The sequence below is a fragment of the Maniola jurtina genome, chromosome 23 (assembly GCF_905333055.1).
Source record: "Maniola jurtina chromosome 23, ilManJurt1.1, whole genome shotgun sequence".
NCBI lineage: Eukaryota > Metazoa > Arthropoda > Insecta > Lepidoptera > Nymphalidae > Maniola > Maniola jurtina.
In genome coordinates, this window is record NC_060051.1 from 4,018,009 (window position 1) to 4,033,008 (window position 15,000).

The 15,000-nt window shown below is 38.9% G+C and overlaps 3 protein-coding genes across 8 annotated transcripts in view; 1 reads left to right on the forward strand and 2 right to left on the reverse strand.

The window, feature by feature from the left end:
- The window catches only part of LOC123877355 (latrophilin Cirl), a 494,916-nt gene that overhangs the window by 205,521 nt on the left and 274,395 nt on the right, over window positions 1-15,000 (reverse strand). The window lies entirely within an intron of this gene.
- LOC123877359 lies at window positions 3,582-5,922 on the forward strand. Its single transcript, XM_045924026.1, has 3 exons — window positions 3,582-4,048; window positions 4,214-4,317; window positions 5,224-5,922. Exons 1-3 carry the CDS (start codon window positions 3,766-3,768, stop codon window positions 5,839-5,841), a joined length of 1,005 nt encoding a protein of 334 aa, XP_045779982.1. The 5' UTR covers window positions 3,582-3,765; the 3' UTR covers window positions 5,842-5,922.
- Window positions 4,316-6,946, reverse strand: LOC123877358 (protein ALP1-like). The gene is made up of 3 exons (XM_045924025.1): window positions 6,936-6,946; window positions 5,964-6,573; window positions 4,316-5,140 (listed from the first exon to the last, which is right to left on the reverse strand). Exons 2-3 carry the CDS (start codon window positions 6,399-6,401, stop codon window positions 4,331-4,333), a joined length of 1,248 nt encoding a protein of 415 aa, XP_045779981.1. The 5' UTR covers window positions 6,402-6,573; window positions 6,936-6,946; the 3' UTR covers window positions 4,316-4,330.

Genomic DNA, 15,000 nt, shown 5'->3' on the forward strand with positions numbered 1-15,000 from the left:
TTAGTTACTGTGAGGTCTCACAGTAAGCTCGAACGCATAGTGTAGGTTCCACCAATCAGATCATTGTAAATTGACGTGACAGTCATCTGATTGGTGGAACGGACACTGTGCGTGTGTGAGCGCACTATGAGACCTCATAGTAACGTTTGTGAATACGGATGTAAGAAGAACTAAATATTCTCTATTCCGATCCGATGGTCAGCGATGGGTAGAGATGATGAGATATTTCATATTTGTCTCTCAAACCTATCACAAGAGTAAGACTCTATATTTTCTCTGCATTAGCTCAGTACCGAAACGCTTGAATATATAAGTATAATAAACAGTTAATAAACTGAAGCGGAACTTGCAAGTTGCAACCCGTAAGTAATTGGATTGCATCTAAAATGATCAACAAACGTTTGAACCAAATTCAACATAGCAATTATGTATCTGTCGGCAGCTGGGTGAAAAGCTGGTAAGAAATATAAACACTCATTTATTGCAACAATCCCTTAGTCCGTTCCGCTTGGCTCTAGGGAGCGCAGGTGCTGCCCCCTGGTTGACGGATCGTTTGCTTTATCTCGGTTTTACCGCCTTTTACGTTTTTAGGAATTTGCAGTTGCAGCGTTCGTACGAAAAGTGTAGGTAAATAAGTGGCAAAAAAGGCAATGTCAGTCGAGATAAAGTGGTTCACTTGTTTATTGTGGTTATTACTTAGTTTCAGGATTTGTTTTCTTGTTTTTAACCCCCGACCCAAAAAGCGGGATGTTATAAGTTTGACGTGTGTATCTGTGTATCTGTCTGTGGCATCGTAGCTCCTAAACTAATGATTTTAATTTAGTTTTTTTTTTTGTTTCAAAGGTGGCTTGATCGAGAGTATTCTTAGCTATAATCCAAAAAAATCGGTTCAGCCGTTTGAAAGTTATCAGCCCTTTTCAGTTACTGTAACCTTAACTTGTCGGGGGTGTTTTTCTCACCAGTAAATGTACCATTTGTAGAAGTTATGTTGTTTATCATAACAACCTAATGGTATGTTTGCTAACGACTATATTATTCCTAGACACCTAGCACTACACTATGAATAATTCATCGAGTTTCTATGGACATACAGACTGGGGTAAAAACTAGCTTAGCCAGCATATTGGTTGCACTACGTAATAGTTAGGGTGACTGTTCGTTAAGTCAAAGCAAGTATTACAAGTGTAAACTAAAAATTTATAACACCCCGACAAGTGAAGGTTACAGTAACTAGAAAAGAGCTGATAACTTTCAAACGGCAGAACCGATTTTCCTGGATTATAGCTAAGAACACTTCGATCAAGCCACCTTTTAAACGAAAAAACTAAATTAAAATCGGTTCATTAGTTTAGGAGCTACGATGCGACAGATAGATACACAGATTACACACGTCAAACTTATAACACGCCTCTTTTTGGATCGGGGGTTAAAAATACTAGCTGATGTCCGCGACTTCGCTCGCGTATTTTAGGGATTAAAACCCCGTGGGAACTGGATCGATTTGCTGTTACCCGTTGAGAAGTTCCATCCACTATTTCCGAAACTGTAGGTACATCAGATTTTTCAGACGGTCTCACAAAATAAGCTAATCTGGTAAACAGCTACGGCCGTGGCTACTTACCACCCTACAGGCAAAGCCGTGCCATTTAGTGATTTAACGTTCAGGTACGATGCTGTATAGAAGCCGATAATAAGAGATAAATACGGGTTTAACAAAACTGCCACATCCCTTGAAAGCTAGTCCGCTTTCATCTTAGATTGCATCATCACTTACCACCAGGTGAGATTGCAGTCAAGGGCTAACTAGTAATTGAATTAAAAAAGTAAGAGTAGTCACCCTAGTAATACTAGTTCATCGCGTTAATCTTTAAAAGGTACGGGCTACGCGGCTAAATTTAGAAATGGCTGCTCACTGCCCTTTGCATTCTCAAGAGGTGGTGTCAGTTACTATAGCATACTTATACATTGTTTTAAAGATACAGCTACTGCATTTATATCTATTTATTATTAAAAGGGGTCTCTCCGTCACTCGCTTCATACAAACGTAGTTCCAATTTCATTTGAATATTAAGCAACCAAAGTCCATGAAATTTTGCAGACATATTCTAGAAACTAATATCTGTGCCTGTGGTATTTTAGATTTTTCTAAAAATATGTAGTTTTAAAATTACAGGGGCTCAAAGATTTGTATGTGAATTTTTAAGACCGCGTAACTTTGAAACCGAATATTTTAACGGAAATCTGGAAAACCAAAGGCATAAATATTAGCTCCCGAAACGTTTCTACAAAATTCCATTGAGTATGATTGGTTAGTATTCCAATGAGAGACGAACTACGTTTGTATGAAGCGAGTGACGGAGAGACCCCTCTTAAAGAGAACCAGCTAGTAATCGACATAGCGCAACGGGTCGCGAAGTTGAAGTGGCAATGGGAATGACGCATGGGTTCGAAAGACTAATAAACGTTGGGTTCCCAAGGGACCCAAAAATTGGGACCTCGCACAGGGAAGTGAAGCGTTTGTAGACCTTCCACTACGTGAACAGATGAAGAAGTGCGCCTCACATTTTTCGTCTGAAATATTACAAGACGTACTTATTTTCATCATCATGGTATTGTATTCTCATAGCTATACCTAATTGTTTTATACTTTTTCATCTCTTTGTAAACGTGGCATTTCAAAAAAATACCACGGTATCCATACTAATATAATATTATAAATGCGAGAGTGTGTCTGTCTGTCTGTCTATCTGTTTGTCTGTCTGCTACCTTTTCACGGCCCAACAGTTGAATCGATTCTGACGAAGTTTGGTACAGAGTTAGCTTATATCCCGGAGACGGACATAGGCTACTTTTTATCCCGGAAAAAACTAAGTATTGGTAGCCCGAGCACTAAGTTTTTACATTAGTAACTCAGTGACGCAACCTTAAAGCCAAAAACTCATTTAAAAACCCACCCCAAAAACTACCCATTACAAAAACCGACCCAAAAAACGCGCCCAAAGAAGTTTTCTCTTCAAAAAAACATCGACTATTCTATACAAATGGACAAATCGCCTAAATAAAGTAGCAGGAATTCTCTATCAAAAATAAGCATAGAAATGAGAGTAGATAGTGTTTTAGAAGTTGCCGACATTACTCAGATCACCATCAATTCCCATAGGGACGCAATTTCCTATCAAAATGTTCAGCTCAAATAGCGCCTAGGTAGATCGCGATTTGCCTAACTGCGATAAGCATCTATATTCTAGATCTAGACCATTCCCCGCAGGATCCACGGTGCACGATGTACGAAAAAACGATCGAGTGCGACAGATTTTAGAAATACCGATCCCTGTGTATTGGGTCTCAAAACTGTTTTAGAACGTTTAAAACAGCTGATAATAATGTCTAGAAAGCTTTTTTTGGATAACTACCTAACCCGCCCCAGTCTCTCTCGGTTGGCAGTTCTGAAAATCATTCTTAGGGTTCCGTACCTGAAAAAGAAAAAATCAGCCAAGTGCGAGTCGGACTCGCGCACCGAGGGTGAGGAGATAACTATACCAAGTGGGGTATTATTATATGAAAGGGGTTTGCCTATAGCCGGGTCCACACCGGACGATCCATCGCGCTCCGATCGCGCGCGGCAGCAGCGCGATCCAAAGATGCAGGCGGTGTGGACGTGCCGCGCGCGATCCATGCGCACGTATTGGAGCGCGCGCTCCCTACCTCGCGCGATCCGTGTGCGGTCGGTTTTTGTGCCAGCCTCAAAGGTGCCTCAGTTGCGTGATGCGCGCGGTGTGGACGGTTGTGTTGGTTCGCGCGATCCACCTCGCCATGGACATCTCAGAAAGTCGCCGTTTGATATCGCTTTATAAAGAATTTAAATGTTTATGGGATCCCAAAGATTCTAATTACACCAATAGAGGTGTTAGAGATGATGCTTGGTGTCAGATTTCTCGTGAAATGGGGAATAAGTCGATCGAGAACCTAAAGAAAAAAATGCGATCTCTGGCGGGAGGCTACAGAAGGGAGAAACACAGAGAGAAGCAAAGCCGTATAACTGGATCCGGTAAGAAAACAAAGCTACTTTTTATCTGTAGGTATTAAAATTATATATTTTATTATAAGTAATTACATCATAATATTTACTGTGGATTTCACGTGATTTCGCTTTTTACATTTAAGCTGTTAGAAATACACGTGGTTATTTTAATGAGTAACTTGTTTATTTCAGGTGCTCAAGATACATATAAATCAAAGTGGTTTGCGTATGATGACTTCGACTTTATGGCGGATAAAAATGAACCCGGAACCACACGCGATACATTGGAACATATTGTGAGCTATTAGTTTACTGATATTCATTTTGCCAAACTATTGTATGGTTTGTAACAAAGTGTCTTGCTAAGTGGGACCGTATTGTAGTGGCATTTTCTGTTGCTCTTCTTGGTACGACGGCCATCGGTTGTAGCGATTGTGATGGCGGTTCATTTCGCCAGCTTCCAGGTATTACATCTCCATTCTCCTGTACTGTATCAAACGTTCCTGGCGATATAAAGTTAGGATTACTGCGTAAGTAGTTATATAAATGAACCGTTGCCAGCACGACTTTAGTCGCAGTTTCTGGTTCCAAAAGCATAGGTTTACGCAGGACTCTGTAGACAGAACTAAGTACTCCAAACGCGTTTTCAACTACTCTACGTGCTCTTGACAGTCGGTAGTTGAAAATTCTTTCACAAGAACCCCTTTCCCGTGTACCATCGTATGGTTTCATAGTATAATCATTAAGCTGAAAAGCTTTATCACCTAGTATATAATAGGGTACCTCAATTTTATAGGGAACTTGCAATATCTCCGGTGGAGGAATATTTAGCTCTTTTTTTTCAAGTTTTTTATATAAATTTGTGCTTTTGAACACGCCTCCATCTGATATTCTGCCTTTAGTCCCAACATTCACATACAGGAACCTATAATTTGCATCTACTAATGCAAAAAGAACAATACTAGGAAATAATTTGTAATTATCAAAGTCGTTGCCACTATTAAAAGGCGATTGTATAGCGACGTGTTTGCCGTCCATCGCTCCTATCACGTGTGGGAAATTCCACTTATTCTCGAATTGCTGAGAAACTGTACGCCATTCTTCTTTAGTTGACGGCACCTGAAAATAAAGGAGATCTTAATTATAATATAAAGCTGAAAATAAGAATAAGCAGTAAATAGTAATAATAATTGTTGTTACAGGTAGAATCTGATACGACTGATGGGGAACTTGAAGTTAATACTACAGTGAGCGAAAACGAGAACAGTAACATTACTAGTGACACACAACCGGAGAGAGCCAACCACCACACAGATCAGAGTAGAGAGCAGAATGATCAGAATGCACAATCCAGTGTCCAAACAACAAACAAAAGAACAAAAAAAAGAAAGAAAACTACTTCTAATAATGCAGATGACATATCAGATGAAACTCTTTCAGAGGCTTTCCAACTTCTGCAACAATGTGCTCAGCCACCACAACCGGAAACTGATTCTTACATTGCTTTCGGGCAGTATATATCTACTGAATTGCGGAAATATGATGCAGTAACATTAGTTAATGTCAAAAATGCTATATGCCAAGTTATTTTTCAAGCTGACACAGGAAGATATGGGGATAGCAATTATGGATATTACACTAATTCATACCCTGGCACACCAATAGCATCCACTTCATCACAGTCCCAGTCTCTACAACCTCAAAATTATCCAGCTCCAATTCCACAGACATCACCGTCTGCTCATCTAGCCTCCAATTCATCGCAGTCCCAGTTTCTGAAACCTCAGGATTATTCACTTCCACAGTCACCACCGAATTAAATAAGTACCTACCTATATCATGTTTTCAAAAAATAATTAATAATTGTAAACATGTTACTTCTTTAAATTATGATTGTAATACACTACTTTTTTATTGAGTAATAAAGTATGGTTTTACTTACCTTTACATAATCATTTAACAGGTCAATGATGGCTTCACAAACTTCAGGAATAATTATCGATATAGACTGTTTGGAAATGCGGAACAGATACTGCAAACTGACGTACGAATCTCCAGTTGCTAAAAATCTCAATGTTAGTAATAATCTTTCCTTCACAGTAATGGCATCTCTATAATTTGTATCATTCTTTCTTAGCTTGTTATTTAATAATGAACACAATATCTCAAATTGATTAGCATTCATTCTTGCAAAATTGTGTTCAACTTTATCTGACACTAACTCTGCGTACAGCTGAGTCCCAGATTCCAAGCGATTTTTGTAAATTTGTTTCACCCAAAACCGTCGTTTTCTTTTTTGTGATTTTTTGCGCAAGCATTTAAGCAAAATAAAAGTTACTGCTGCAACGGCAAGACGCCGCCGTTGTACGTGTGACTCCATATCGTACAAGAGTTAGACTGGCTGAATCACGGATCGCCTTAGGATCGCTTGGAGCGCATATTTGGGATCGCAAGTTTCCAAGAGTGGATCGGCATAACACGATCCACGATCCACGATCCGCGATCCTGGATCGCGGATCGCGGGATCGATGGATCGTCCGGTGTGGACCCACCTTATTACATTCTAAAACAGATTTTTATTAATTTTTATGCATAATAGTTTTTCATTTATCCTTTATTGAACTGAAAAAGCTTCGTTTTTCCAACTGTGATATTGGTGATGACCTATTGTATAAGAACATAATATTATATTTTGTAGTGTGATTCTTTATGTAATTACCTATTGATAGTCCTACCTATATATTATTATCGATGATTTTAGTGGGTTCATTTTAATTAGTTTTTTTTTAAAGTACAGTATTTGCTTTACAATATACTTATTCGTAACTCGTAGCATTCTCTGAATGGACTGCCCACTAAATCGCCTTTGAATGCATGAAATTTTCATACTCAAAGTGCCTTTATACATAAGCACTTATTGAGGAAACACTTTGCTGTATTCCTGTGTGATTTCTAAAATTGCACGAGTTATCTATACCTAGGATATTTCAGAATAGACTTTCTTTCAGAAGCTACATACTTGGAATTTTATACTGTGAAGAAATCCGGTCAAGTGCGAGTCGGACTCGCTGACGAAGGGTTCCGTACCATCGTACAAGAAGTAACACATTTTTTTGATAATATAACCACAAATTCATGGGATTTGTCCCTATACTTGTGCTATTAGACATGGCTACCTGCTAAATTTCATGTTTCTAGGTCAACGGGAAGTACCTACCCTATGAGTTCTGATTCCCATGACGGGTCTTGACAGATAAGACAGACGGACAGACAGACAACGATGTGATCCTCTAAAGGGTTCCTTTTTTATCTGGAGATACGGAACCCTTAAAATGCGTCCAATATTTTTTTTACCCTAAAATATTTTACCCCAAAATTTTTACCCCACAAGTCCCGATTACTTACGTACCGTAAATTAAAAGGACGAGGCGATTTTTGTTCTCTGTAACAACGCTCACGATAAAGGTGAACGACCACTAGCGTGGGGTGAAACACCGGTTTGGCAGTAAATATTGGCACCAGGTGCGCCCGTGCCTCTTGTCAGTACAATTCACTCTTGTCGAGCGCTTAGCCAAAATGTAGCATCACAATTTCATCCATTTTACTTATAGTGTGATCCTTTCTGTATTTTACTTGTCGTAATATTATAACGTAGATACGAACTGATGCCGGCGACTCCGTCCGCGTGGATTTAGATTTTCCGAGGGGAAATCTTTGATTTTCCGGGATAAAATTAGCGTATGTCACTCTTCAGGTCTTCAACTACTTATATCTATATAAAATTCATCAAAAATCAAAAGACATCATCACAAAAAGAATCAACTCCCATCAGCGGTGTTCACACTAGATTACAACATTGGGTTATTCAAGGGGCGGACCAATAAATTCCTGAAAGGCCGGCAACGCATCGGCGGCACCTCTGGTGATGCAAATGTTCATGGGCAGCGGTAATCACTTAACAACAGGTGACCCAGCTGCTCGTTTGCTCGCAATTTTTAACCCCCGACCCAAAAAGAGGGGTGTTATAAGTTTGACGTGTGTATCTGTGTATCTGTGTATCTGTGTATCTGTCTGTGGCATCGTAGCGCCTAAACGAATGAACCGATTTTAATTTCGTTTTTTTTGTTTGAAAGGTGGCTTGATCGAGAGTGTTCTTAGCTATAATCTAAAAAAATTGGTTCAGCCGTTTAAGAGTTATTAGCTCTTTTCTAGTTTTCTTGTAGAAAAGAAGGTTAGATAACCGTTAGGTTCTTAATATTATGTCAATTGACAAATGTCAAGCTGTCAAGATGGACGTTGCCTAAATACATAATTATTTATTTGAAAATGATGTTTTGGAAAACTCAAATACTTTGGATCGTCGGGGGTGTTATAAATTTTTAATTTACACTTGTTTATTTAAAGAATACAAATATGAATAAACGTCAAAGATCAATCAATTATTGTAGAATCTATCACTGCACATGGGAACGTTCAAAACATTGTTCCTTCAAAGAAATAAGCAAAGAACTCCGTTTAAAAACAGTTTAGAAAGAGAAAAATAAACGTATTCCTTTAGTTCGAGACGTAAGCATAAATCATGCTTAAGTGTGGCCGAGAATTGCCCGAGTTTTTACCCGACTTCCATCAAATCTCATTAGTTCTCTCAGCTAATGAGTTTAACGTTTCGTTTTGCCTTCTCAGGTGTAATTTTAAAGTAATTATATGAATTTGAGTGTAAGTTGGAGAGTGCTTTAGTTTAATGTTATTCTTTTTGCGTGTTCTTGCTAACTAACGTGCTTTGGTGCTAATTTTCGTGAAACGATTTTAGGAACTGAATTAGTTGTGGTATTTTGTTATAAAAATAAAAACTTATCAAGGCGCGTTTCGCGATTTTGGAGTGGGTAACGTTCAACGTTGCGTCACCGACATGCTAATGTCAATAGTGCTCGGAGTGCCGATAGATGTAAAACTAAACTAAAGGTTAAAGGTTTTAATTTACAAAAGGATGGTTGAACAACCTTTGGAGAAGATTGGCCCCACTAGCAAGTTTCACAGTAGGTACCTAATTTTGTAAAGTTATAAATAAGTGACGACTTGCAAGAAACTAAAATCATAACCCTTCCTTTTGGCTTTACCGCAGTCGGGTAAAAAAGAATGTGCGACGAATGTAAGCCACCTCCGCTCAAGTTGGTACTTAATTGTACCATAGATTACTATGCATAATTTGAGTTTGTAAAAAAATATCACTGCTTAAAATAAAGCATAGCTCAAACAGTTCCTAACTTTGGATTAAATTTCTTACTTTCAATATGGCGCCACTGACTGTGGCACCGAATAAAGCACGCAGGGCATTACCGAGTCGTACTTTACAGTTATCAGTAGGCTTAGCAAGAGATTTTACGTCTCACCAACGTTGATAGTATTCGAACATCGAAACACCTCAGCGTTAAAGAGGATACGAAGAGGAGAAAGGAAGTGAGGAGGAAGATGTGATGAACGCGGAAGAGGGCATGAGAGCGGGAGCGAAGAGAATGAAGAGGAAACTAGAGAGGAAGTAGATAACAGGAGACATCCACGACAGCCTGCAGGAATCTCTTGTAACCATAACCTCTGTCCTATAAAGAGGAGAATGACACATAGGGGCACGGAAGGGGGGAAGTAGAGGGGAAATAATTTGTAGAGAGTCAAGGAGGCGCCCCGTGAAACACGCCTAGAGCAAGTAGGTACCGAACGTGCGCTCACTGTCACCCTAGTAATACTAGTTCATCGCGTTAATCTTTAAAAGGTACGGGCTACGCGGCTAAATTTAGAAATGGCTGCTCACTGCCCTTTGCATTCTCAAGAGGTGGTGTCAGTTACTATAGCATACTTATACATTGTTTTAAAGATACAGCTACTGCATTTATATCTATTTATTATTAAAAGGGGTCTCTCCGTCACTCGCTTCATACAAACGTAGTTCCAATTTCATTTGAATATTAAGCAACCAAAGTCCATGAAATTTTGCAGACATATTCTAGAAACTAATATCTGTGCCTGTGGTATTTTAGATTTTTCTAAAAATATGTAGTTTTAAAATTACAGGGGCTCAAAGATTTGTATGTGAATTTTTAAGACCGCGTAACTTTGAAACCGAATATTTTAACGGAAATCTGGAAAACCAAAGGCATAAATATTAGCTCCCGAAACGTTTCTACAAAATTCCATTGAGTATGATTGGTTAGTATTCCAATGAGAGACGAACTACGTTTGTATGAAGCGAGTGACGGAGAGACCCCTCTTAAAGAGAACCAGCTAGTAATCGACATAGCGCAACGGGTCGCGAAGTTGAAGTGGCAATGGGAATGACGCATGGGTTCGAAAGACTAATAAACGTTGGGTTCCCAAGGGACCCAAAAATTGGGACCTCGCACAGGGAAGTGAAGCGTTTGTAGACCTTCCACTACGTGAACAGATGAAGAAGTGCGCCTCACATTTTTCGTCTGAAATATTACAAGACGTACTTATTTTCATCATCATGGTATTGTATTCTCATAGCTATACCTAATTGTTTTATACTTTTTCATCTCTTTGTAAACGTGGCATTTCAAAAAAATACCACGGTATCCATACTAATATAATATTATAAATGCGAGAGTGTGTCTGTCTGTCTGTCTATCTGTTTGTCTGTCTGCTACCTTTTCACGGCCCAACAGTTGAATCGATTCTGACGAAGTTTGGTACAGAGTTAGCTTATATCCCGGAGACGGACATAGGCTACTTTTTATCCCGGAAAAAACTAAGTATTGGTAGCCCGAGCACTAAGTTTTTACATTAGTAACTCAGTGACGCAACCTTAAAGCCAAAAACTCATTTAAAAACCCACCCCAAAAACTACCCATTACAAAAACCGACCCAAAAAACGCGCCCAAAGAAGTTTTCTCTTCAAAAAAACATCGACTATTCTATACAAATGGACAAATCGCCTAAATAAAGTAGCAGGAATTCTCTATCAAAAATAAGCATAGAAATGAGAGTAGATAGTGTTTTAGAAGTTGCCGACATTACTCAGATCACCATCAATTCCCATAGGGACGCAATTTCCTATCAAAATGTTCAGCTCAAATAGCGCCTAGGTAGATCGCGATTTGCCTAACTGCGATAAGCATCTATATTCTAGATCTAGACCATTCCCCGCAGGATCCACGGTGCACGATGTACGAAAAAACGATCGAGTGCGACAGATTTTAGAAATACCGATCCCTGTGTATTGGGTCTCAAAACTGTTTTAGAACGTTTAAAACAGCTGATAATAATGTCTAGAAAGCTTTTTTTGGATAACTACCTAACCCGCCCCAGTCTCTCTCGGTTGGCAGTTCTGAAAATCATTCTTAGGGTTCCGTACCTGAAAAAGAAAAAATCAGCCAAGTGCGAGTCGGACTCGCGCACCGAGGGTGAGGAGATAACTATACCAAGTGGGGTATTATTATATGAAAGGGGTTTGCCTATTACATTCTAAAACAGATTTTTATTAATTTTTATGCATAATAGTTTTTCATTTATCCTTTATTGAACTGAAAAAGCTTCGTTTTTCCAACTGTGATATTGGTGATGACCTATTGTATAAGAACATAATATTATATTTTGTAGTGTGATTCTTTATGTAATTACCTATTGATAGTCCTACCTATATATTATTATCGATGATTTTAGTGGGTTCATTTTAATTAGTTTTTTTTTAAAGTACAGTATTTGCTTTACAATATACTTATTCGTAACTCGTAGCATTCTCTGAATGGACTGCCCACTAAATCGCCTTTGAATGCATGAAATTTTCATACTCAAAGTGCCTTTATACATAAGCACTTATTGAGGAAACACTTTGCTGTATTCCTGTGTGATTTCTAAAATTGCACGAGTTATCTATACCTAGGATATTTCAGAATAGACTTTCTTTCAGAAGCTACATACTTGGAATTTTATACTGTGAAGAAATCCGGTCAAGTGCGAGTCGGACTCGCTGACGAAGGGTTCCGTACCATCGTACAAGAAGTAACACATTTTTTTGATAATATAACCACAAATTCATGGGATTTGTCCCTATACTTGTGCTATTAGACATGGCTACCTGCTAAATTTCATGTTTCTAGGTCAACGGGAAGTACCTACCCTATGAGTTCTGATTCCCATGACGGGTCTTGACAGATAAGACAGACGGACAGACAGACAACGATGTGATCCTCTAAAGGGTTCCTTTTTTATCTGGAGATACGGAACCCTTAAAATGCGTCCAATATTTTTTTTACCCTAAAATATTTTACCCCAAAATTTTTACCCCACAAGTCCCGATTACTTACGTACCGTAAATTAAAAGGACGAGGCGATTTTTGTTCTCTGTAACAACGCTCACGATAAAGGTGAACGACCACTAGCGTGGGGTGAAACACCGGTTTGGCAGTAAATATTGGCACCAGGTGCGCCCGTGCCTCTTGTCAGTACAATTCACTCTTGTCGAGCGCTTAGCCAAAATGTAGCATCACAATTTCATCCATTTTACTTATAGTGTGATCCTTTCTGTATTTTACTTGTCGTAATATTATAACGTAGATACGAACTGATGCCGGCGACTCCGTCCGCGTGGATTTAGATTTTCCGAGGGGAAATCTTTGATTTTCCGGGATAAAATTAGCGTATGTCACTCTTCAGGTCTTCAACTACTTATATCTATATAAAATTCATCAAAAATCAAAAGACATCATCACAAAAAGAATCAACTCCCATCAGCGGTGTTCACACTAGATTACAACATTGGGTTATTCAAGGGGCGGACCAATAAATTCCTGAAAGGCCGGCAACGCATCGGCGGCACCTCTGGTGATGCAAATGTTCATGGGCAGCGGTAATCACTTAACAACAGGTGACCCAGCTGCTCGTTTGCTCGCAATTTTTAACCCCCGACCCAAAAAGAGGGGTGTTATAAGTTTGACGTGTGTATCTGTGTATCTGTGTATCTGTGTATCTGTCTGTGGCATCGTAGCGCCTAAACGAATGAACCGATTTTAATTTCGTTTTTTTTGTTTGAAAGGTGGCTTGATCGAGAGTGTTCTTAGCTATAATCTAAAAAAATTGGTTCAGCCGTTTAAGAGTTATTAGCTCTTTTCTAGTTTTCTTGTAGAAAAGAAGGTTAGATAACCGTTAGGTTCTTAATATTATGTCAATTGACAAATGTCAAGCTGTCAAGATGGACGTTGCCTAAATACATAATTATTTATTTGAAAATGATGTTTTGGAAAACTCAAATACTTTGGATCGTCGGGGGTGTTATAAATTTTTAATTTACACTTGTTTATTTAAAGAATACAAATATGAATAAACGTCAAAGATCAATCAATTATTGTAGAATCTATCACTGCACATGGGAACGTTCAAAACATTGTTCCTTCAAAGAAATAAGCAAAGAACTCCGTTTAAAAACAGTTTAGAAAGAGAAAAATAAACGTATTCCTTTAGTTCGAGACGTAAGCATAAATCATGCTTAAGTGTGGCCGAGAATTGCCCGAGTTTTTACCCGACTTCCATCAAATCTCATTAGTTCTCTCAGCTAATGAGTTTAACGTTTCGTTTTGCCTTCTCAGGTGTAATTTTAAAGTAATTATATGAATTTGAGTGTAAGTTGGAGAGTGCTTTAGTTTAATGTTATTCTTTTTGCGTGTTCTTGCTAACTAACGTGCTTTGGTGCTAATTTTCGTGAAACGATTTTAGGAACTGAATTAGTTGTGGTATTTTGTTATAAAAATAAAAACTTATCAAGGCGCGTTTCGCGATTTTGGAGTGGGTAACGTTCAACGTTGCGTCACCGACATGCTAATGTCAATAGTGCTCGGAGTGCCGATAGATGTAAAACTAAACTAAAGGTTAAAGGTTTTAATTTACAAAAGGATGGTTGAACAACCTTTGGAGAAGATTGGCCCCACTAGCAAGTTTCACAGTAGGTACCTAATTTTGTAAAGTTATAAATAAGTGACGACTTGCAAGAAACTAAAATCATAACCCTTCCTTTTGGCTTTACCGCAGTCGGGTAAAAAAGAATGTGCGACGAATGTAAGCCACCTCCGCTCAAGTTGGTACTTAATTGTACCATAGATTACTATGCATAATTTGAGTTTGTAAAAAAATATCACTGCTTAAAATAAAGCATAGCTCAAACAGTTCCTAACTTTGGATTAAATTTCTTACTTTCAATATGGCGCCACTGACTGTGGCACCGAATAAAGCACGCAGGGCATTACCGAGTCGTACTTTACAGTTATCAGTAGGCTTAGCAAGAGATTTTACGTCTCACCAACGTTGATAGTATTCGAACATCGAAACACCTCAGCGTTAAAGAGGATACGAAGAGGAGAAAGGAAGTGAGGAGGAAGATGTGATGAACGCGGAAGAGGGCATGAGAGCGGGAGCGAAGAGAATGAAGAGGAAACTAGAGAGGAAGTAGATAACAGGAGACATCCACGACAGCCTGCAGGAATCTCTTGTAACCATAACCTCTGTCCTATAAAGAGGAGAATGACACATAGGGGCACGGAAGGGGGGAAGTAGAGGGGAAATAATTTGTAGAGAGTCAAGGAGGCGCCCCGTGAAACACGCCTAGAGCAAGTAGGTACCGAACGTGCGCTCGTCTGTGCCTTCGATGTACCCGGGCGTGATTTGGCCCATATAACCGCAAAGTTGGTAGGGCCATGGGAGGTGGTGGGTTGCCCTCTTTTAATAACCAAGTACTAAATTTTTAACTTAAGGTGGTACTGAATTTTTAACTTAATATCAAGGTTTATTGGGGTTCATTTTAATTTGGAGTTATTTTGTTTCGACTCTCGAATTCTATCAACGTTGGTGAGATGTGAAATCTCATACTAAGCACACGGAGGGGAAATAGGAGTTTCCGCCCAGTTTCAATATTTCCCACTCACAAAGCTACATAAAGTCTCCTAGACGAGATATTACGCAGATAAAAACTAGGATTT